At 28.8% G+C, this 26164-nt stretch overlaps 1 protein-coding gene across 1 annotated transcript in view; it reads left to right on the forward strand.

The window, feature by feature from the left end:
* LOC129963375 (nephrin-like) overlaps window positions 1–26164 on the forward strand; it is a 557730-nt gene that overhangs the window by 471802 nt on the left and 59764 nt on the right. Inside the window, exons 7-8 of the mRNA XM_056077710.1 lie at window positions 8982–9275; window positions 21529–21831. Of these exons, the coding sequence (XP_055933685.1) occupies window positions 8982–9275; window positions 21529–21831 (597 nt within the window). The remainder of the gene's footprint in view (window positions 1–8981; window positions 9276–21528; window positions 21832–26164) is intronic.

A 26164-nucleotide genomic window follows, 5' to 3' on the forward strand; every position in this document is an offset into this window, starting at 1 on the left:
AAACAGAAATTAATGAGTAATGAATTTCTTGTTAGGTTATCTAATTAATTTCTTTCGAGGATACAATTTATAATTTTTATTATTTGCAACACAAGAAGAATTAAAAATCGTAATATGACTTTTGGAGAAACTGCGATCTTTTTGTGGTTAATTACTTTATGTAAGGATATTATTTGTTTTTCTTAAAACATCGAATCTAATGAAAACATCGAAACGAAAGTAACATTAGCGTTAGTAAAGGAATTGCTTAATAATGAATATATATTAGATTTTTCTATTTGAAAATAAATTGGTAAATCCTTTCATCCTATAGAATTTATTCTCTTTTAATCATACTTGGATATAATTGATATAAAATAAATATTACAATCTGATTAGTCACTTTTTTATTTTTAAAGTCTTAAAAAGAATCATGAATTTTAGCTTTCTTTCTTTCTTTACCATTTGGAATAATAGCTTTTCTTTAGAGACTAAATCATCTTATTTTCGTAGAATAAAGTTAGTTTTGTTCTAATCTTGCTACATAAGTTTCGTTTAAAGAATATAATAATAAAATAAAAGAAAAAGTAAATTTAATTCATAAGAACTAACACTTTTACAAAATAACGAAACTAATAATATTTATTAATTCAAATTATGTATTTTTAGATTTCTATTATTAAAACGTAGCTATAAAAATGGTACTATAATATAATCATATTAGTTATTGTAAGGCTTTGCATTATGTCTAAAATAGAATAGATTATTTAAAATATGAAAAAATTTGTATGGTGATTAATAATATATAGATTAATCACTAATTACTAAACGCATATTATTTAATTAATAAAAGAATATTAATTAATTAATTAAAATATTTTAATATATAATTAATTAAAGTATCTCAATAAATTTTAAGTCAACAATAAGAGCAATTTTCAATCTCTCTGCCACTTTTTTTTTTTTTTTTTTTCATTTTGATTCATCTATTCCAAGCACAACATTGGAAATGAAGCATTTCTTTTACTAATAACGCTAAATAGAAATTTATTAATTCGATTTTGCTTCTATGAGTAATGCTTTTAGAATTTTCCTATTTATTATTTAGAAGATAAATATAAGGGTAAGCTAACATAATTTTGTTGCAATTGTTATTTTAAAATATGTAACATTTTAACACTTTTATCATGTTTCGTTGCTGATTTATAATTGGAGGAAAATAATATATTTGTAAACTAAAACAAACATTCTTGCTATTTCTTGAGAAATTACTGAAATTAATTATCAGGAACATGTCAGTAACATTTTCAAATATACAAAAAAAAAGTATTATTTCTATCAAAAATAGATATTTGCAATATGTTCAAACAGATGTGATCTAGAATTTCTGATGCATTGTCTACACTTAAAACTGCTCATAGATAGAATTAAACATGATGTTACTGGAATATAACAATTTCCTTCAGCACTTGCTATCAGATTAATGAAACATTTAATCAAAACTAAAACAAACATTCTTGCTATTTCTTGAGAAACTACTGAAATTAATTATCAGGAACATGTCAGTAACATTTTCAAATATACAAAAAAAAAGTATTATTATTTCTATCAAAAATATATATTTGCAATATGCTCAAACAGATGTGATCTAGAATTTCTGATGCATTGCCTACACTTAAAACTGCTCATATATAGAATTAAACATGACGTTACTGGAATATAACGGTTTCCTTCAACACTTACTATCAGATTAATGAAACATTTCATCAAATTAATAAATTCTGAAAAATTATTAATGGAAAATATTTTTTTATCTGTCTTCAGTATGAATCATTAATTTATCACTTTTCTTTCATTTTGTTAAATTACTGATTGTGTCATGCTCTTGTAAGTTATTTCATCAAGATTCATTAATGAATAACAAAATTTTCTGCTAATCCTACTGGGAGAAAAAGAAGTCTTTCTTGGACCTAATCCAATTTTATAATTAGTTAGCGTAGCTCACTTAATTGTTTAATTTCCGTTGCTTATTCATAAGGCAAATATGATTACTTTTTTCGTCAGCTTAGGAGAAAAAGTAATCGTGGTGACTTTGATTCAGTATTATGATTAGACACTAATTTTTCATTAAGTAAATGCTTTGCACTACTTGATTACTTTGATTGCTTGCAAATATATAATTCTAGAAGTGTTTTCACGGTAAAAATACATAATTGAATTTTAATAGTATAATAAGTTTTTACAATATCTTTGAATAATAATTTATCTTTTGCATCATTTGAATTTGGGAATTATTCATTATTACATCATAATTATTGTAAAAACATGTATTTAAAAATAGTTCAACTGAAAGAAATTTAACATCATTAACTTGTTCTCATCTAAGCTAATATAAGCCATTTTGGGATAGACCTCGTAATTTTGAACCATTGGCAGTTGATGTAGATTTTATAACACCTCATGGCCAAACTTCCTTAACATAACAGAGGAATCACATAAAGCCCTGAAAGATTAGCGTACATCACATCCACTATTTGATCATTTCCTTTGGCAGGATCATGTACGAACTTGGAACTATTTGAACAGAAAGCCGGTTCCTAATGACAACGCATTTGGGGAACATTCACCTCATGGCCAGCTTCTTACTACAAGGCACTCAAAACGAACACTCATACGAACGAATTGCTCAAATAAACAATATTATTTATATAAATTGGTTCATTATAAAAAAAATATTACGATACATGAGACCGTAACTACCCTGGTGTTCAAGAGAACGGAATGTGTTCTCGTGAAAGAACGGAATGTAGTAGAAAAAATAAAAAGCTTTGTAACGGTTACCTGTAACACGAAAATCATTAGCGGTAGACAGACTAAGAAGAAAAGAGAAAACAACCAATAACAGCAGAGATGCAGCAGAAAGCAAAGCATTTGTATTGCGTTTCAAAAATTTTCTACTTGATCTACTTCAAGCACGATGGCACTTTACTTCCGGCAGATGGTACCTGGAACTAAAGCACGTACCATGCAAAACGAAATCATTTGAACTTCACTTTTCTGTTAGACACACCACTGTTTTTCCTCTTTTCTTCTTAGGCTGTAAACCGCTGATGATTTTCGAGTTACAAATACCATTCGAAAGCTTTTTTTGCTATGGAGAAAACATTCTAATCAAAGTAAGTTGGCGTTGCCATTTCAAAATTTTAAAATATTTGTGACTTAACACCATAATTGTTAGAGTTTAATTGTTATTTTTCATATAATTCTTGCACGCATACCTCAGAATACCTTGATCCAAAATTTCGTAATTACCCGGTATATATATATATATATATATATATAATATATAATTCAAATGTGTAAAAAAAAATAAATAAATAAATTTCTGAATTGGATGAGTGCTTGCTTCGCAGAGTCTACATTAGCTATTCTATATGAATCTACATTACATATAAACAATATGCGTATAGAAGGATCATTTAGATTTAGGGAGAATCCCCTTTTAAAGCTATGTGACCTCCGAATTCGTTCTCGTACTCTAGTTTCGGTCTTGTGGTGAATTTGTAGCATCCTGATCATGTTCAAAAGAAATGTTTTAAAAGCAACTCAAAACTGAACCTTTTCTGTGGTAATTAAAAAACAACAACGTGGAACAACTATTCAAAAATTCATCGCCTTTTCATTTGCCAGAAATGTGTTTAATCCGTCCATCCATATATATATGAGTGTGTGTGTGGTGTATTTATCCGATACATATATTTTAAACTCTCAATTATAGAAAAGAAAGAAAGAAAAATAGAAACACTTTTAATTCTAGGTAGCTAGATAGATAGATAAAAAAAAATCTATTCTAAATTTTTAACCTACAGATAGATTTGTCATTGAATCTGAAATATATTTTATTTCCGATAGTTTCAAGCAAATGCACTAAAATGTGCACTATCTTGTTATATTTCCTTTTTTGGTTAATTAAAAAAAATATTGGATGAATTTTTTCTAGATATAAATTTATTGAATAAAAACATTTTATCAATTAATCCGTATCCTTCATTACATCTTCATTATATATCCAATCCTTCATTATATCTCAAAATATTAATTATTTCATTTTGTCCAGAAACGATATGCCTAATATGTATTGGTAGTAAATCAATAAATGTGTCCAAACAAATTGATAAATCTGCATACTAAATAAAGTATACACCATTCAGTGTACTTAGTAGTACAAAGAGTATTAGCAATTTTTAGTCTCTTTATTCAAATTTGTTTTTAATTCGTTACTAACACTTAATATTTGGAACTGGTAACGCTAATATTTGTATCTATTAATATTTGGCCAGTAAGCACTAATGTCTTCGAATTCGAAGTTAATTCGCTAGTTAATGTCAACAATCTCTATCAGAATTCTTATTTACTAATAAGTTTTGGTATAATTTACATTACAAATAGGAAAGAATAAAATAAAATGACTATTTATTCTTTGGAAATCAAGCCGTTCGGTTCATATATTTGCTCATTGTTTCAAACCTTTATAAATTGAACCTCAAATCTATCCCCTTTTATCTTGATCTATCGCTTCACTCAGCAACACACGGTGAGCGGCAAACAATGCAGCCGGGGGGGGGGGGGGATGACGACTATTTTTAAAAGTTTTAATTGTTGTCACCAGTGACGTGCAACGAAATTCGAAAGGAGGGGGAATGAAGCCAAATACGGAAACCCGAAAATTGCCGGAAGTGTTCCGCCTTGTTGTCAAAGAAGTTTGCGGTTGCATTTATTACGTGGAATAATAGAGTGGGATGACTTTTCAACGTTTCATTTGTTTTGAAAAGGAAACAAGCTCGGATATTAGAGAAGTGTCCCCTCGAAAGCGGCGCGGCTTTGTTTAGTCTTGGGGGGGGGGATGAGTGTGTGTCTGTGGAAGAGGAAATGACTTGGAGATCTTTTCTCTGTGCTGCTCAAATGAGGCGGAAAGTGGTGGGATTGCCGGCTTCAGGTTTGTTCGAGAGCGTTGAAAAGTTCCAAAAATTAGCTGTGTTCTTTGGGTGGTAATCATGACCTACTGCGACGCTTATTATTCTTTTTCTATCAAGTGTTTAAATGATTTTCTAAGACTTTTCCACCAATTGCTTTTCTTTTTATTGATTTGCTGTTAAAAAAATTTTTTTGGGCCAAAAAATAATAAGAAACTATTGTTTTTGTTAAATTAATGTTTCATTTTGAAGTGACCTGAGGGCTATTTTGTGGAGGCCTTCATATTCTTGAATCGTGGATACGTGACATGAAGATAGATGATCACTGCATCCTCTTTCAAATTTCTACAACATGGCAATGTTCAGAAAGGATTTTTAAGCTGAAAACCATAATCTATATGCAGCGATAATCTGCATAGTGCATATATTTTTTGAAGCTGAATCAGCCAGTTAAAAATGTTACATGAAATAAAAGATGGCAAAAAAAAAAAAAAAAAAAAAAAAAAAAAATCCTCCACAAGATTGTTCAAACCGTGACTTCAAGCAATAATTACAATGAAATATGAACAAATCTTTAATAAACAGAAAAATTAGCTGCACTTTTTGATTATTTTAATCCTGGCCAATTTCGATATGTTTCTTATCAGTTTTTAAATAATTATTGCGGTGACAAATTTTTTTAAATTGATTTTTACATGTCAAACATTTTCTTCAGTACCAACATCATTTTTTGTATCGGTCTTTCGTGTCAATAAAGAAAATATATTTGAATTCAGGATACTTTTTAACTATTCTAGTCAACATTCTGTCTATGATATGTTTTCTACACTTTTAAGAAGAATAAAATCGTTGAGCGGAATGCAAGTCTTATTCTGTGGGTAATAATGATCAACTACTGGGATAGCATTATTATTTTTTTGAACATTTCCAGAAAATGTTTCATGTATTCCTTTTTATTCACACGCAGATTTTGAACTAAACTTGAATATTCCGAATTTGATATTAAAATCGAGTTGCAAAACTATAGTGAACTATGATGGGATGGCTTTAATTTTCCATCGTGATTTTATCACGAGTAGGACATATTAATTAGCTTCCTCTTTCTCATCTTAAATTCTTCTTCATCACAAGAATTACTAGAAAATGTTTTTTCAGTTCATAATAATATCTTGTTTGATCTGTTAAACAATATATTATATTTTAATATTAAATATGTTTTAAAGCTGAGTCATCGATTTAACCTTAGGTTAAGCCAGTAATACAAGTTAAAAAAAATCAGTCGCAAAACTACATGGATTGAAGACAACAGTTATTACAAAATTGGTTCAATATTTTACATAGATTTTAGATCAATCATAGCTTATTGCAATACTTCACTCAACTGATTTTTATAATATTCTGAAAGATATTCAGACGATGATAGAACTAACTGATATGTTAGTATATTGAAATAATTGAAATTATGGTTCAAATTTATGATGCACTTTTCCATTATTAGTATTATTTTTAAAATAACGACCCAAAATGCTTTCTCCAAAAATACTTTTTTTGTATTTTAAATGAATAAGATTTACAGAATTGATTATTTGATTAAAGTACAGGTAATTTATCGGAAGTGATTTCAAAAACTTCTTAACTGCATGATTTTCCGTTATTATTTGTTACCTTTACTTCTACCTGTAGAAGCGAGATGGATGAAAACAAAATGAAATCTACAACTCTGAAAATAATTTGAATCTAATAAATTATCTGTAAAAACCAGTTATAAATCTTCTACGAAATGAAAGCACGAAAATGCATTATTAACTTTATAAAAATGAAATTCATATTCTTTGAGAAAATATTATGAGTTTTAAAATTTCATACTTTTTTTTCTATTCAAATCCACATACTGAAAATTTTTTGGAATCGAATTACATCTGTCTGAATATTTTATTTCAGAAATGAAAATTTATTCGGAGCTTTACTTTTCTCTATCTGTATATTGTTGAATCACATTTGTTAATTGATGTCTAAGAAGTATATTGTTAGTTGAAATTAAATTTATATCTTCTGGAAATAAATTTTTATTTGTTTATCGAATTATCCCCATTTTTCGTCAAATTAAGTTCTTTACTTCTAAATCTGAAAATTATTCATAGAAATGATGACAATCCTTTTACATTGTTAGAATTAAATGCAGACGGTTATGGTTATCAGAAATTTAGACTATTTACATTTCAAGAAATATATTTTTATTCTCCTCAGAATTATTTTATTTTCTGTTTCATCAACATATTCAAAAGACTACAAAGTACAAAGTCGCTTTGTGATATATTTCTAAAATGAATATATTTCTTAATAAAGTTCCGTTATAAGAATATGTAAGATTTCTTTTATTTCTTTTATACTTTAAAAAATGATAAGCAAATTATTTCAAATGGATTAAAAAAAATTTAATCATTTCTGTTACCTTAGGATTACCAAGAACTTCTGGAGTTGATAATGGAATTTTGATAAAACAAAGCACCGAGTACAAATTTGCTGTGTCAACATTAGAAGTTGTTACAGTGAGCTTTTCTTGTAATAATGCGTTTGATAGTCTTTCGATGATGAAAATCGTCCTCCCCTGAGGAATCCGATTATAAATCGAGTAACTTCTGACATTAAAACTGCCATAATATTTTATGCAAATGACCAGTTTCAACATAGAAATTAAAAAATATTGGCAAATTTGCAACATTCTGTGAGGCATATAGGAACTAGTATTTATAAAGGTCGAGAAGTAAAAATATTGAAGCAGATCTAACTTGATAATTTTTGGAGATTTCATGACATTTCTTGGTAATATTTTTGAGATTTGGCAATGACATTTTGCTTTAAATATTTTTAAGTTTTTCTGTAGTAAGAACTATGGTGTAATAAGATATCAATGTAAAATGTTGCCACAAGTAGTAAGATATCAATGTAAGACATTCATCGAAAAAAATGTAAAAAGACACTCTAAAATATTAGCAGGTTTAAATAAGTAGGTAAAACCTTATGGATCTTAAAAAGACAAAGAGTTGAAAATGAGGTTTCTTATCAAGTAAGGAAGATAATAGAATACTGGGCTTTTCAAAAATTTGCAAAATCTGGGCTGTGAAATTTGGAAATTCTGACAGTATATGTTGGCCAGATATTTAACAATCATATTGGGGACACTACGGTGGTTATTTACCAAGCAAAACCTGAAGATGAGTGAATCTGGTATGCCCAATACGCAAATGAATTGAAACTGTATCTGCTTTTTATAATTGAAATTTGAAGCTTAAAGAAACTCGAGGTAGGAGAATCTTCCAGAAAATTTAAATTTTTGCCTCGCTGGACAATAAAAAAAAGAGTAATTGCCCTGAAGTTCAGTTTCAAATTTGTCAGAGCTATTAAATGCAACAAAGATTAAGGAGCTCTTTGATTAATGCTAATTACATTGTTATAATTCTTGCTCTATTACTATTAAGTTTCGAGTTTTATAAGCGCAAATATTCACACATTTGAATTTGAGACATTTTATTGTATACATTATTGTAATCTAAGAAACACGCATCATCATTTCTACTTCTTTCCATAAATAAAAGATAAATTATTGTGCACTATTTTTTTTTTTTTTTTGCATTGCTGGATTTTTGAACATTGATTTTAAGTATTTGAAAGGTTCATTGAATATACTTAGTCCTATCCATCTTTATATTTGCTATGTTAAATTTGGCTGTAACAATGTTATTAGTGAAATTGTGTCACTCTATTTAAGTTGGAAAATATTATAAACGCTGAAGGTTTTTAGAATTATTTAGTACATTATAAGTAATCAATTGTACAATTTTCAATACTAGTTTAGTTCTGCATATCAAACTACATACTCTTAGGTGCAGTTTTAAAAAGTGAAACTTAAAGCCACAAAATCGAAGATTCAATGTTTGTTCCTGGAAAAATTGCCATTCAATTTTTCTTTTTTAAAACCATTCAATTTTGTCATTTATATAAATTTTGATTGTCTTTTTCCTGTTACAGATTCCCCTGTGTGTAAGAAGGACCAAGAAACTACTTACGGTGCCATGCTTCATTACCCGGTTCAGATCTCATGCGAAGTGGAAGCAGATCCAGACGATGTTAAATTCCGGTGGGAATTCAATAGCTCATCAGGAAATCTGGAACTTGTGCCAACTTCACTTTTCACTTCGGGGACGAAAAGTCAAGTCCACTACATACCTCGATCTGAAAGTGATTTCGGAACACTACTCTGTTGGGGTCGAAATAGCGTGGGGCAGCAAAGGGTGCCGTGCTTGTTCTTCGTTGTTCCTGCAGGTAAAAACATTTCATCCATTTAGATTGGCCAACATATAGGATTTTTAGCTAGGTTTCCTGTTTGAGTATTATTCTTATATTTGTTCTAATACCTCTCCACCTTAAATTTGTACTATGAATTTGGCATCCTCCAATAAAATTGACATTTAAAGGAATTTCACTGGCTGCTTTCTAAAAATAAGAAAGAACGATGAGAGAGTCTTGATTTCTCGATGGATAATCCAATGATTTGACATCGAAATATTCGATGCCAAGTTACTTCTAGTATCACTTTGCCCATCCTATTTAAACAAGCCCGAAATTTAAGGCTTCGTAAAAAAGGGGTGGTGTGATAACTTGTGCCCATCAAAACCACCTTGAAGATATTAGACGGTTTTAATACAAGAGAACAGATCAGTCAGGATGACTTCTTTCGTTTGAAAGGAAATTAGTGAAATTTACAGGTGATTGTAGGTCAAGTTTTTGTCGTGCTGCCATATTTATTTTGAATCTGTCTTCCCTAGCCGATGTACCTTCATTTTGATGAGGCATTGCAGTTTATCGGCTTAAATGCTCTCTAGGATATTATTCTCATGATCGTATTATAATTTAGAATTGCAAGTTCTGTCCCATAATAATACTGTGCAATCCCAATATGAACTCTAATCTAACTAGTCAAACAAAATGTAAAATGTTATGCCGAATTATTTTTCTTTATGATTTGTCTGTACACTCTTGTTCCTTCTATAAACTTTCGGAAAAAGTTTTATACAGCAATGGCAACAATATGAGAAAAAAAAACGATCTACACCATTAGATGCTTTCTAGAACAAATGGAAGGATATTGAAGTTTCTTGTAGTTGTAATCATTCATTTTTGTAACTTTCTTCGGTTTCCATTATAAACATAGAGTTGAAAAATAAAACAAAATTAATTAGGAAACGAATAATAGGCCATTTAAAAATTAAATTGGTTTATAATTACAATGAATAAATTTATAAAGATCTAAACAGTATCTAAACGAATCAATCTATTCCGTGTAATTGCGATAAAATTTCTAACAAATATTAAATCTGTCATAAGATATAAATGGCATTTCAACTGCCAACATGATAAATATGATAGCAGTCTTTTTAATAAAATTATTCTGTGGGATTTAATATATAATATTCGATCAATGTTTATTTTCCAAGTTATAATATTCTTAGATTACATTTGTTGCTGTATTCTGTTTCATAAAATATGACAAAAGAGAACAATGAAAAATAATTAATATATGAAGAATGGTGAAATAAACTCTGCTTCTAGATTTTTCATTAAAACGTCTAATTCCTTGTAATCATGGATTCTGAATAGTTTTCGCGATTAAATTAAAACGTTAAATGTTTTTCATAATACTCCAAGTAGTACTTTAATGATTTTTCGGATTGCTATTTCCCGCTCAAAATTTATCACTATCTTGCTCATTTATTATTAATTACGATTCATATTTAAGTTCAGTCTGATATAAATTCTTCCTTCACTTTGAAAGGATTTAAATTAAATTTCTGAAAATAAAAATGCATTCATTCATTTCCAAGGAATTTTCAATTCTCTTTTTATCATTTAAATAATGAAAATAACCGATGCGAAAAAAAATAAGCAACGTAAGAGAATTAACTAAAATTAAATTGCATCAAACTTAAACGTTGATTGACGTAAATAAAGTCACTCTAAATAGGATAAAATAAATTATGATTGACTTTAGCAAGAACAAGAAATATTTTTCTCACATCGAAGGGAGTAATCATTTTATCTGGAATATTTTTCAAATAAATAATTTTATTTTTTTGGCGATAAAATAAGCTTGATATTTTTAAATTTAATTCTTATACAAATAAACTGCCTCTTTTTCCGTAAGATTGTATGGATATTCGGATGATTTTTTAAAATTTTTATTTAAAATATTTATTTCTAAAGGACATAAATCAATAAGCATCCACACATTTCCACAGTTTATAAAAAAATCTAGGAAAAAATTGTAATATTTTTAATATTGAGTGTGAAAATGTTTTGAATTTAGCAGACCCAATTTCCAAAAATATTAAATAAATTCAATAAGAGCTATTCCTGAAAAGAGCATACTACTAAAAAGAGAAATTTTTGAAAACTGTTTTCTATTTTTCAATTTTAATTTACTATTCATTATTAAATCTTGAAATCAAATAATTTCTAAAATTCATCATGCAATATATCTAGCATCATAAATTAATAATTTAACCAACATGTCAGCTTTAGATGCAAAATACTGCTTTAATCTTTTCAGAAAATAGCTGTCAATCAATCTATTGATTTAAATATATTGATTGGCAATTAATTTCTCAAAAAAAATTGAAACAGAACCCTAAGTTGCACAAAATTTCAAAGATGTAAGGGACCAGGAAGAATTTCAAAAATTGATTAATAAAATTCCACGTTTTCAAGTATAAAACCTTAAAAATGTGTAATAATATTAAAAAAAAGATTACAGAGAGAATCCATAATGTCTTCTCTTTTTATCTTGTAATAAATACAAAATCTTTGTTCTGTACAAAAAGAATTTTTTTTAAACCTGCATACTTCTCTTGAAAAGAATATTAATCTCTTATTGCTATATATTGTACTCTTCTGCAAAGCAAATAATAATGGAATAATTATAACATTGAAAACTTTAATAAAAAATAATTCTTTAAATATTTTTTTAATTATTTCATTTGTTGATAATTCTTCTAATTCATGGTTAAATATCAAATTTTTAATTTCTTAAAATACAGGCAATTATTTTTATTTTCCGAAACATATGTGATTACTTCATTATATTGAAGTAATACAGAAATTTTTTAAAAAGAAGTATTGAGATTAATTGTATGAGTGTTGAATTCAAAATAGTCATCGGGAGAACTATCTGCACAAACTTGTGGTATAATTATGGCTCATGCGGGACATTTTATATTTAATTTCGTAATATAGAGAAGACAAAAACTGATGCAATTTAGATGACTTTTATTTGAATGGGTATATAAAACACAGACTCTTTTTATTTTACAAAACTGATGGGAATACATCATTAAGTCATAGAGACAATGGAAAATATTGAGATAAAATGCATAAATGTGAAATTCAAAATAGTCTGAGAGAGAATTATCTACTCAAATTAATTTCGTTGTCATGGCTCATATGGGACATTTTATCTTTATTTTTGTAGTGTAGAAAAGATAATAGATGACGCAGATTACTTTTATTTGTTTGAGTGTCTAAAACACAGGCAATTATTTTTATTTTACCAAAATGATGAGAATATCTCATTATCTTTAAGTCATAGAGAATGGATAGAATTTATGGAAAAATATTGAGATAAAATGTATGAATGTTAAATTCAATATAGTCACAAATTTATAGCATAGTTACGGCCAATAAAAGACGATTTCTGATCAATTTCGTAATGTAAAGAAAAAGTTTGTGGATGCAGTTTAGATTACTTTCATTTGATTGAGATTATTCAAAATGAAACAAAGATATTTTAGTTTGGTATCAGCATCCAAAAACAAATTTAATTAATCACATCTTTTTGAGTTATATTCACATACACTCGAATTCACACGCAGAAAATTATTTGGGGAAATGTTTCCAAAATTTGATATATATCTGGAATTAAATCATACAGAAATTTTTTTTCTTTCCAGCTTATTGCATATTTGATTTATCGAAATAGTATACATAGTATACATAGAGTCCCAAACTTTCCATTCAGAGATTTCGTTCAATATTTTATACAGGCCTATAAATTTTTAGCAACCTTCACATATCAAATTTCATTGATATCTCTTTCCAATTTCTTTTTCTATTTTCTTCAAAGAAGATCTTGATTCCAAAGAAAGGCTAAGTTTGAAACGTGACGGTTCCTCAAATCTGAAATTATCGATTTTTTTAAAGATTACAATGTCATCTGTTTATGCATAAAAATTAATGATATCGATATCTTATGCATAAATTCATATAAACCGTTTTATCACAAATTCGGGAATTCAAATAAAATTCGGGAAATATTTGCTTCGAATCTTGATTCTAAATTATCCAAAAAAAAAAAAAAAACCACATCAGTTAATTAATGATAATAATAACGATGTTGAATATGTATATAATTGCTTAGGTATCCTGGAAAATATACAATATGAGTTTTAATTTATTGACAAATTTGTGCTGAAATGATGTCTTGAAACCTCGCTAGATGTCACTGCGAATGCGGGCAAAAAGAGAGATTATAAAAAGAAATTGTTTATCATCACTTCTATCCTTTTGCAATATACAGTACAAGCTATCATATCTGAACTGACGATCATATTTTCATTGTTAAAAATTAGTATTAGCGTAAATGTAACACTTTCTGCAGTTTTCATTTACATTCAAAAACTAACTTAGATGTTCTAGAGCATTGGTAAACGATCTTTATTGAAAGTTTAAAGGATTTTGTTCAATTTAGAATAGTTTCAAGGAGCAGATTTCTTTTCAGACTAGGTTCCTATGTCAAATTTCATCTAAGAGTTTTCACTTTGAAAGCACAATCCATTAAATTTCTTTTCAATGTCATTTTAGAAAAAGAAATTATATATTTTTATATATAATATTATCGCAATGATTCATTTCAATAATTTTGATTAGTTAAAATTCACAATGTCATTTTTAAGTAAATTCAGGGCACATTATTTTCCATTCCCCCCCTCCCCCTTCGTTATTGTTTTAATTTTCTTAGTAGCACATATTTTAATACTGAAATTTTTTTGTCATAAATTAGAGATTATTTTGTTTAATTCAAAGAATTTATTCAGTTTTTTCTTAACCTTGATATAAATATGCGATGCAATCGCTTGGCCGCGGTGCCCTGGTGGTAAGGTCTCAGCTTCGGAACCGGAGAGTTTCATGTTCGCGACCCAATTCCATCGAAGAATCATCGTGCAAGCGGGTCTGGAACACTTTAAATCCGTCGGGGCCAAAGGTTCTCCCACTGGTGTGGCGTAGAAGAGTGATGCCAGCTCAGGTGTCGTCCTCGTCATCTGCCAATGGTTCAAAATTACGAAGTCTGTCCCAAAATAGCCCTAGTGTTGCTACTATAACTTAACTATACCAAACGCGATATGATTGTTTTAAATGTAATTGCTTTCTTACCATTACGTTTTTTACTTTTAAAAATAATTTGTAGTAGATTTAGAATTACAATAAATATATCTTACAAGTCATTCTGCGTAATCCAATTAATGGATTTTCTGTGAGAGTTATGTACAGTCAAGTAGAATCTACAGAAAATATATTTGTAAAAGTTTGCAATAAATATACAGTTTTTAAGTGTTATTTGAAAAAAATAAACGTTCAAATGCTGTACAAACACTCAGGAGGATAAAAATTCATGTATCGCAAGCTAAAAATAAATATTATTTAAAAATATTTTCCATTTTACGATTTTATAACATTTTTTGAAAAAAATATTTCATGACCTGAATCACCTCCCTCATTTGAAAGTAACAAGGATGAATTGCGGGAACGTGATAAAAGAGTGCTTTTCTATTTTTACTTCATGAGAATATCCACTGCTATTTTATTTATTCATGATTTAGAGTCTAACACTTTCTCACTATGTCGCTCTGAAATTTGCAATACCACGTCTATCTTATTTGAAATTTGAAAGGCTCTAAAATGCGTATTTATTACAGTTACGTTAGAAGAAAAAGCATTTGAAAGAAATTACTCTTCATATATTTCTTTCCTCATTCTAACATTTGAGATATTCACGTATTACAGTATATGCGTCCTTGGTTTATTTTGTAGGAGATGTTCACAGTGCTCCGTATTTTGATTAATTTATGAAAAAGAATTCACTTATTATAAGAATGCTTGAGAAAAATTTTTGCTGGGCATTTTCATATTGCTACAAGCCAGTACCGAACCATACATATATTTATATGATATTCAACACTAGTGAAATTTTGAAGAACATTGGAAACATTTCTTATCTTATAGACCTTGAGAACATTTATTTACAAATATTTCGCATGATATGTTTGTTCACATTGTAGCATATTTCGATTAATCATGTAAAATTATTTATTATAAGATTGCACATTAGAGAAAAATAGTTGCAAGGCAATTTAATATTACTATAACCTAGTATCGAAGCCCACATTTTACATATCTTTGCATTATATTCAGCGCTAATGAAATTTTGGAAAACATTGGATACATTGCTTATTTTATAAATTTGTGGAACATTTCATTACAAATATTTCGCATGATGTGTTCATAGTGTACCACATATCGATTAATTTATGAAAAGTTATTTATTTATCATAAGAATACATGATAGAGAAAAATGATATTTTTTGCAGTTCGATATTACCTTAACCCAGTATCAAAGAACTCATTTTACGTATATTTATTTTATGTTCAGAACTAATGAAATTTCGGACAATTGCAAAATTAATTGAATAGTTTTCTTCCTACCAATCAAGTGTAGTCCAATATATTCTTGGTTTGAAATGCAAGGAACCTCAGACTTGAATACTGATGTCGTTGAGAATTCGTCCTGTTTTCAGGCCTAGTTCTAGTTCTTTTGATGCTGTGGTTTGGGTTACAAGCTTACATTGAATTTTCTACATCAGAATCATGATTCATAATTACGAAATGACCTTAAAATAAAGTCCATGTGGATTGAAATTGCATCACTAATATAATTAAGCTATAATTCGCCATATTGTTTCATCATTTCAATTTAGTTGTTTTTATTCTCGTGTCCCCCTCTTTTATTTTCAAACTGGGATGGCGTATCCAAGTACTGTTTCAAGAAGAGTTCAGTACTTGCTTTATGGAGTTTGTGATTTTGAGTTCCATGTGGTTGCCCATGGAAAAAGGGATGCCAGAGTTCTGCCTGTTGGCCCATGGAAGGTATTTTATTACCCATCTGCTACCCAAAGGGAAATCCATTGAAGACATTCCCCAGTCCAGCCCTCTGAGGATGTGTTCTCTCTAAGGGCAGTCGGAGAGCTTACAGGCTCCTGAGAGTTCAGTTTAGTTTAATTAGATTAGTGTAAATTAATTTTCCATTATTAATTAGAGTTTGAAGCTGGGAGAAAAAATTTTAAGGAGGTACCTTCTAATGTTGAACTTTTGTCATATAGAAAAGGACGTTACCTGAGCCAACATTCAACTGCCAAACATTTGTTGGACAACTTTAGATCCATTTCAAATTTTGAAGGACTCCAGGTGTGCTTATACAATGGATCTGCTGTTGAATCAGATTTTGAGCATTTAACCTCCATTCAGAAATCGTGATAATAACGAGATAACATTATTTGGAAATGATCATGAACAAAAATAATTCTTCTTTATGCAATTATACGGAGTAACTTTTGTTCTTGTGTTACATAATAAAGCCGCCTTAATAAGTAAATAATTGCATTTGTTAGAAAAATTATCATTGTTATTCAAAAAAATGTGTTCTTTAAAATTTAATTAATTTTTTTCAACGAAAGTACAAATAAAATGCATTTTTCATTTGTGACGCCTCTAATAGTTGTTTATAATATTTAAAAAAAATTAATGACTGAAAATTATCACATTTGTTATTATAAGAATTATCAATCAATTATTTTTAAAATTCGCTTGGTATTTGAGTAAAGAAATTGGAAAAAAATGTAGTATATGTATTTGCTTAGATTGAAATGAGTATAAATTGGTGCCAATTGTTTATGATGAGATTTCATAAACATTAATTTAGATCTTGGAATGACTTATTCAACATTACATACACATATCATTGAATATGTATATATCGCGAATTGCCAGTGAAGTTATATATATAAGTTATATAAGAAGTTATATAAAGTTTCAACATTGAGCGATAAGCGATTGCCAGTGAAGTTATATATATATAACTTCACTGGCAATCGCTTATCGCTCAATGTTGAAACTTTAATCTTCCCAAGATGACAGCAAACGTTTGCTGTTCGGCCTATTTCCGATTCAGTACTCAAAGACCCATAATAAGAAATTTATTTGTACATATCTCCAATATTGTTTCAATTTTTCACGTTTTGCCATCAACGTAGCAGCTTCAAGATCAGCTTTTCATTTCCAATTGGCAGATTCCCACTCGGTCTTTATTCACATTTTTTCCCTTCATCTGATATTGCTACACATCCTATTATAATTCAAAAAAAGACAATGCAGAGTTAACAAGTAAATTGCTTAGATGTTCAGACGTTTGCTATCCGATAGATGAAAAATTTCCGTTATTCGAAAGAAGTAAAGAAACTCGGAAGCTATTCAATAGTGCCGCCACAAACGTTGTGCCCAAAAGCGGAATGAACAAATAATATTATTTTAAGCTTATTTACTGTTAATTTGTGTTAATTAAAGCTTTTTCTTTTCTCTTTTTCGTTACCATTTCACCATCAAGTGTAATATAAATTCTTACTATGGCATAATAATAATTTTCATCAAATATTTCTAACAATACTGCAAAGCAAACCTCAAATGGCATAGACCAGGTGACTCGCTAACTACGAATTTCAAAACAAATAAAACGCAATGTTTAGATAAAATCTTTGATATAAAGGTACGTTTACACTCGGCCAGTTATAAGATGGCTAGTAAGAAGTGCATGCGTAGAAAGACAGAAAAATAATGTTCGGTCCATGGCAAGTACATGTCCCGATGGAACAACATACCGCTGTATTGTATTTTTTTTTTCTTACTGCGCATGTATTTATAGAATTTGGCGTTTTTTTTTTTTTTTCGTGAAAAAATTCATCATTTATCATGGATTAATTCCGACATTTTTTGTTCTTTATTCTTTTTGATGTGAAGGGTTGCGTTTTTTTTCCTTCATGGTATTTACCATTTTTTTTTATAGTTTTCCAAATTTAGGTATGGTGACATTTTTTTTTACCATCTGCTCCTTTGTGCTAATATCCATCATTTTAATACGATAAGCAGTGAAGAAGAAAAAATCAAGGGTGCCAAAACGACAATTTAAAGCCAAGCATGGAATGCCTGAATCTTTCTTATGAAATTGTGGTCAACAAATCAGTCCCTTTCTGCACACGCATTGTCTTACTGGCCGAGTTTAAATCCCCTTTAATACAATATAATGCAATATAGAACATGTTGAGAATTAAATGAATTTCCTAGAACATCATAAAGAAATATTTATAAGAGCTAAAAGCGATTGAATACCTAAATTATTCAGACAGTCTTCCAATAAAAAAAAAAAAAAAAGAAGAAAGAAAGAAAAAAAGAAAAAAAAGGAAACTAAGGCTGTAGGATTTCTAAATAAAATAAGCCCACGCATATCCAAGATCAAAACTACTCTAAACATATTTAAAATAAAATAGGCAACAAGATACTAAATTTAGAAATCATTTCCTTATTCCATTAACTTGTTTAAAACATACTACTTCCTCCCTAATGAATCCACAGAGCTTTTAGAGTCCCTCTTTGTTAGCGAACATGCCTTAGTCCCAAATAAAATTCTTCAAACAAACTCATCATGGAATTCTAACAGTAGATTGATTCCTAACTAATGTTCACAAGTTGTCACATAAATCCATTAACCCCATAAAAAACCTTGACTTTAATAACTAATAATGATCAAACGCAGACATAATAAGGCCTCCCCAGTGCTATCGGATCTCAATTCTGATATTGCTTTCAACGAAATGGCTTTGTATGGGAAAGGAATTCGAATTATCTAAGAAGCTGGGCTCCATTCAGATGAAGGCATTAGTGTTTAAAACATCATTACGAGCACCTCATTATCTTGGGTCCAACGTAACCAGCATTAGCGGCTGCATTTGTTTATTAAACTTGCTAACGATTCCTCCGATAGCAGCTGCGCGATTCAGAAGGCGGGAAAGTAACGAAAAAAAAAGTAAAGAATAAAGAAGGCGGATTCTAAATTAGGCCAGCTCCATTCGGTTGCGTTTCCTTAATGGTTTTGCCGGAGGAAACCGATTCTAGTGTAATACAGCTGTATAGATGGCTGTTTTCTGACAATACGAATAATCATTATTGCGAATTCATGGATTTATGTTAATCAAAGTGAAACGCGAATCAACCGCAACCGAACCGAGGGAATTGAACCTTCCTAAACGCTGTTCCCTTTTCAGCAAGACGGCATCGTCTGGAATGTTTGAATCTTGTAATGAATTTGGAACGGTTGAATTCTTTTCTTGTGTTAAGACATTCAATACGAAAAGGGAAATGGCATCGGTTCTTTGTCACTGAATGGAATCGTTTGGGTTTGTTTAAATGAATTAATTAACTTATTTTATTGCTGCGTTTCGGAAAAATGCAGCTACCCCCCCCCCCCTTCTAGAAACCAATCGGAAGGTTTGGTTGCGATTTACATCGAATAAGAAATAAAGAATACGCCAGATTTAACCAGCGTTTCTATTTATTTCAGGGAAATTTCCGGAAACTAGTTAAAACCGGCTTCCAGTGAATTGTTTATATTCAGTGTAATTTTGTTTCAGTGTAGTTTTGGGATTAAAATATTAATTTCCCAGACCAATAATTCTTTCTTTTGTTTTGGATATGTGAAAGGAAATAGAATGAGTTTTGCTTTGGCATCAAGAATTAATTCTTAAATTCTAATAATTTGTTTTCCTGGTAACTTCCTATATTCATGCTTTTATGTTTGTGTTTTATGTTTGACATCTGGTATCTAATTATTTTATGTAATACATTTATACTCTTACAGCAATACTTCTATTAAATAAACATTTTTAACCACGCATGTAGGCGTTGTTAAGGTAAAGCTGAATAGTATAACATGGATTAGTTCGATAATTTAGAATTTAATAAATTAATTTGTCATTAAAACTAACTTCAAAAATTTATTATATAATTTAAAAAAATACAGATTAAACATGTGCGTGATTTTCTAACAATCATTTTGGCTCCTGTTGGAAGGATATATACACATAGCGTTTTTTAGAGAAAGAATATTATTTAACTATTATCTGCCAAATATATGATTTTAACCCTCTGACTGCATAATTTTTTAAAATCTTTATTTAGATGCGATGTTTGCAAATTAGTTAAAATATTTTTCAGACCAACTGAACTGATACCATATGTTTCATAATAACAATCTGACATAATAAAAATTTGTAATCGTAGAAATAAACGCACTAAACTGCAAAAGACGCGGGATGTGATAGAACACGGACTGATTGCCAACCCACGGAAATAACGAAATAAGCAGCTGTTGGGTTAAGCCAGGAATCTACCATTATAAACAAGATCTCTATAGCTAATAAATATCCCAATAGTTTGTGAATTGCGAACATATTTTAGGAGCTTTAAAATACATGCCACAGTAATTATTTTTAAATTCTGTTTAAAGTATTTAAATTCGAAACTAAATTTAATAATTTTTTAACATTTTTTTTTCAGAAACTTTTAAAAGGGCATTCACACGAAAATTAACTTGATGACATTATTAAATGTAAAAAGATTGTTTTCAAATACAACGGAATTGATTTTCTTCTTTATAAGCTTGCTAAGATGAAATATAATAGCAAAGATGCTTGAAATATAATTGCTTGCAAAGATTAAGAAATAACTTTATTCTTAAAACTTGTAAACACTTAGCAGAAAAAAATGATAAAACTTGCCCCTCTCAGGAATGAAATTCAATTATTTAGAGACTTAATTAGAGATTATTAGAGACTTAAACCGAAATGCTCCCCTTCTGGAGTTTCTACAAATACCCAATAATAATTTGGCTTTGCTACTTGTTGTTCCACAATTTTGCATCATAAATATGAAAAAGGAATTGCTTGTTTTTTTTTTTTTTTTTTTTTTTTTTTGTCAATCGTAGTGTAAGCGAATCTAGTGCACTAGGGCCAAATGTATTTAAGGTGATGTGAAGTCGAAGCTTGATGAGCGAGGTGTCAGCTCAGGTGTCGTCCTCGTCATCTGACTGCAGGTCAGAATTACAAGTTCTGTCCCAAAATAGCTAGTTGTTGCTTTATAATGGGACGTTAATATAATAACGTTAGTATAATTAAACTAAACTCCAATTTTGCTCTTTTATCTCATAATCAAATTATGATACAAATATGAGCTTTTTGATATAGAGAACCAGTATTTTGACTTATGTTTATGTTAGCTTGAAAATTTATTGGCATATAAAATGCTTTAAGACGACTCTAAATTCTCTAATCAAAGTTTTTGATTTCAATTCGTCCACTCTTTTCAGAAACACCTCATCCTGTCCACAACTGTACAGTAAGTGAGGAAACGGAAAATTCTTTCCGGTTGTCCTGCATGGAAGGCAAGAATGGTGGTCTCCCTCAGTACTTCTTCATGGAAATCCGAGATATGTCCAGTAACGTACTTCAACAGAACGTGTCCGCTCAAACTGCAGATTTCACTGCCAGAGGCCTTTTCGCAGGTTCCACGTACACTGTGTCCATATTTTCTTACAATGCCAGGGGCAAGAGTAAACCGGTGGTTATTCAAGTATCGACTGCTGCATCGCCAGAAAGCCAAACGAGACAAGGTACTTTTATTATTTTAAGGGCTTTAATGCATACCTGTTGATTTTATGATATCTCATATTATTGTTTTCAATGATTTCTAACTTTGTCATCCATTTATTTTAAACCGATGTTATGAACTATAATTTTATAATATTTGTTCTTAATTCTAATCAATACAGAAATGTCGGAAAAGCCGGTTTAATTGAGATACAGAGCTCGTCTGAGTCGCCCGAATATAACTACAGAATTCCTCACCATTTCGTTAAGTGTGTGTGTTTGAATATTTGTGGCATGTGCTTCGTTCGTTCGAGATGACCGCCCAGATAGAATTAGGAAAATGGGAGATCTAAGAACACTCAAAGGATGTCCGAGCAAACATTTGCTTAATAGCTATCAGCCAAAGAAAAACTTCATTCTTATAACAACTCCTAAAGGACACGGGCTGTCATTGCGATTTTTGAGAGAGAATGGATAATTTTCTTCTTTGGAAAAGATAGAAAGGAGTTCTGGAGTCTCAGTATTCTGAGGGACATGAATTCACAGGAATGAAAAATTTAAAACAGCAATATTCAATCTGATCTTTTTATTTGAAAACGTTTTGTTGCTTCTCAATCTTACACCCAGGGTGCGTGTTTTAGTACCCCAAAAAGGTTAAGGACTGGAAAAAAATTCCTAGTGGTGACGACAGGCATAGGTTGTTACAAGCTGACTCTTCTTTCAGGTCTTTAAATTCTTTAAAATCGACTTACAAAGAATCGGTCTTTTTGTATGGCATGTGTTTCAGTTCTGGTAATTCTATTGAAAAAGAATTCATATAATGAAACAGAAAGCTGCACGTGTTTCATTACATATTTTCAATTTGGTTTGTGTCTGTTTATAGCCTCCAAACGTACTTTCTGAAAAAAATCAAATGCTAGAAAAATCATCAAGAACGTTGAACACTTCATTTATGGAATAAAGAAGTGGCCCCACTTTTAAGATAACATTGGTTGCTTAGTTAATCGAAACTAATATCAAAACTATAATAATATATTCATCACTTTTAATTTGCATTATCTTTAGAATTCCTAAGTAATTTATTGCTTTTTGGCTAATGGCTCAGGTATATTTTTAAAATTTTAAATTTATTTAGCTTTTAAGATTTCAGCTTTATAAAATAAATGATAATCTCTGATCAATAACACGTATTTATTCAAAATGTTATTGTGCAACGAATGTATTATTCTAACTGAATTTTTTAAAGAAATTTTTTAACAGTTTTACAATGTATGCATTTGAAAAATAAATTTATTACAGATTTTTCATTCCATTATACTTTATAGAAGTATATCAATTCTCAACTGCTTGAAAGCATTTTTTAAATTGTTTTTGACAATTTATTAAATTATTTTGACAATTAGTACAAAGTGAATAATAACAAGTTGCAATTGCCTAATAATTACCAAAGTATTAATTGATTGAAATTTATTCGAAGCAATCGAAACATATCAAATAACATATTTAGATCCAAAATTACTTGAAATATTATCAAAAACAAAACTTATATGTTGTTATAAAATTTATTGTATCTCTTTCAAAGTAATCATTTGACAGCAATGCAATTTTTTTTCAATCATCAAAATTAAATTCAATTTTCTGAACTCTTTTTTGAATATTTTATCTAATGGCTGGGCTAAAAACGGTGACCGAAAGGGGCAATTTCAATGGAAGAATGGAAAAAAATATATACTATTCTCCATATCTGGTGATTTTGAAGCTTGTGGACCCGTACTTAATAATAGCACTGTATAAAAACATATTAGAGTGGTGCGAAACTTATGAGTAATTCTACTATAGCTTTTGTTGTTTCTGACGCGTTCCATCTAAGAACTTGTTCAAAAATGCCTTTAATTTTCAAATGACTACAATTAAGTTCAAATTCTCCGATCTGAAAGACATATCGATGATATGATGAAATGTAGGATTGTGCAGATTGTCTTCATATTTGATAGATTCTCTATATTCTTTAAACATTTCATTCCACTCAGACACTCTTGTTTTGGATAAGTAATTTCTTTAAGGATTTTTCATAACCTTTTAAATAATTCTGTAGCAATTGCTTTGAGAAAAAATTTCTTTACTCAATTATATCTCATTAAAAACAAGTGTATTTTCGAAAGATCAAATGAAATAAATTCCTGACTGTTGCCAGATATTTATAGAAATTACGAAAATGTTTGATCAAAGTTTGAAGATCGGAATACAATTTTTAGAATGCATCCATTATAAATGTATTTTAAATGAAGCATTTTTGATACTTTTTGATTACAGTATTACCAAATAGTTAGAATAGCACATGAAAGTTTTAAAAATCAAAATTAAAATGATGCATTTTGTAGTAGTAATAAATGTTAAATAAAATTACTTGATATTGAAACGTTTTTTAGGTTTTGTTATAATTTTGCTTTCAAAATTCAATAAAATGTTATATTTCAAGAAAAGAAATCAGTTGTATACTATTTTACGCATATATTTATTACGCTTCAAAGAAAGCATTAAGTTTAAATATATGATGCCAAATCGAAAATATCCCATTCTCATTATTCATATTTTTTGTTATTGTTAATAATTAATCTAAATATTTAACAATCTAAACAACTAAATAGTATTTAAAATTTATACACAAATTTATTAATTTAGCAATAATTCTAAAACGAAAAGAATGTTTAAACCATGTTGAATATTTTATTTTTTATAATTAAATATTTAACTTTGTTATTAACCGAACAATTGAAACATTATAATCTATGATAATATCATGTTACCTAATAAAATTTATTAATTGGATAAAGATGTTTGCTTACTGAAAATTAAAATTATTTATTATTAGAAACTACAATCTTTCATAAATGACCCGAATCACATAATATTTAATTGTTTATAATAACTTAATTGAAGAGATTAGATTTTCATTTTGTTAATCTTTTATTACCTAATGGTATTTCTTTTCTTTTCTTTCTTTTTATTCTCTTATAGTCTTATTCTTTCTTAATTTCACGTATATATTGTTTTATCTTTCTATTATTTTATAATAAAAAAGATAATATAAACGGGAATGAAATAAAAGAAAAAATATTATTAGTTAATAAAAATATGAAGAAAAATTAAATAAATAAGCTCTTTAATCACATTATTGCTGTCAATGAAATATTACGTAATCCTAAGCATTTTCATCAGTTCATATTTTATAATGTTATAAACTTTGTATGTTTTTGTTTCCTTGCAAATTATATTTCTGTTTTATTATTATTATTATTTTCAAAAAGTTGTAATACTTTTAAGTGTTTTTAGAACAGATTTTTACGCCATTATCTATTTAATTTTATTTTTGTTTTGCTATCACATATTACATTTTGCTTTATGTTAAGTATTAGTTTTGAGCAAAGAACGAAAGCAATTTATTTTCTTTGATTTACAAATTTTGGCGCTAATTTATAACGATGAAAAACTTTTTGCAGTGTCATTTTTATATAATTTTTTTCAATTTAAAAATTTGTAATGTTAAAAGTTTATAATAATACTATTTGAACACTGATCTTTCAACATTACAACTAACTTTTTCCCATGCTCTCTTTTTCTTTTCTTAAAATTATTACTATTGGTTTTATTAATTAAATATAGATTGAATCCTTTTTCATGGGATTAAACCTTTTAAATCTTGCCTGAAGATGGAATTTTCAAAAGTTCAAGTGAAACAAAAAATATTTATTAAAAAACAGTATTGCTAATAGAACTTTTAGATTCGTAATGCCATGCGTAATTATAATTGCATTGTTTTTTGTTTTTTGTTTTTTTTAGTCTGAATTATATTGGATTATTTTCCATTTTTCGATAATCTTCCCCTTTAGTCTTTTCTTCAAGTCTGCCTTCTCATCTTTTTTCCAGTTCTACGCTGTTAAGTCTTTTACAGTATTCCTTTTTATCGTCTGCTCAATTTCTTTCATGTGATTGACTCTGATATTTTGGTTTGCATTCTTTTCCTTGAAGATCTGGCAAAATAAGAACGTTTCTATTGAAGCAAGATTCAAAATTCCATTTTTTTCTAATGTGTAGAAACGCAGAAAGAGATGAAGATCAGTATTACAATGGTCACTATGCCAATATCTGATCTTCATACACAAACCTGTTAAATGGGAATATCAATTAAAAAAGCAGTCATAAATCAAATTAGAACGAATATTTTTTTAAAAAAATAATTTCATTTAATTATGTATTGATTATGTTATGATTTGTCTTACGTTTAACAGAATATAGTACAAAAATCATTATTTTTGGAGAATAACAAAAAGGAAAATATATTCCAGACAATTCATA

The sequence above is a fragment of the Argiope bruennichi genome, chromosome 3, assembly GCF_947563725.1.
Source record: "Argiope bruennichi chromosome 3, qqArgBrue1.1, whole genome shotgun sequence".
NCBI classification, from domain to species: Eukaryota; Metazoa; Arthropoda; class Arachnida; order Araneae; family Araneidae; genus Argiope; species Argiope bruennichi.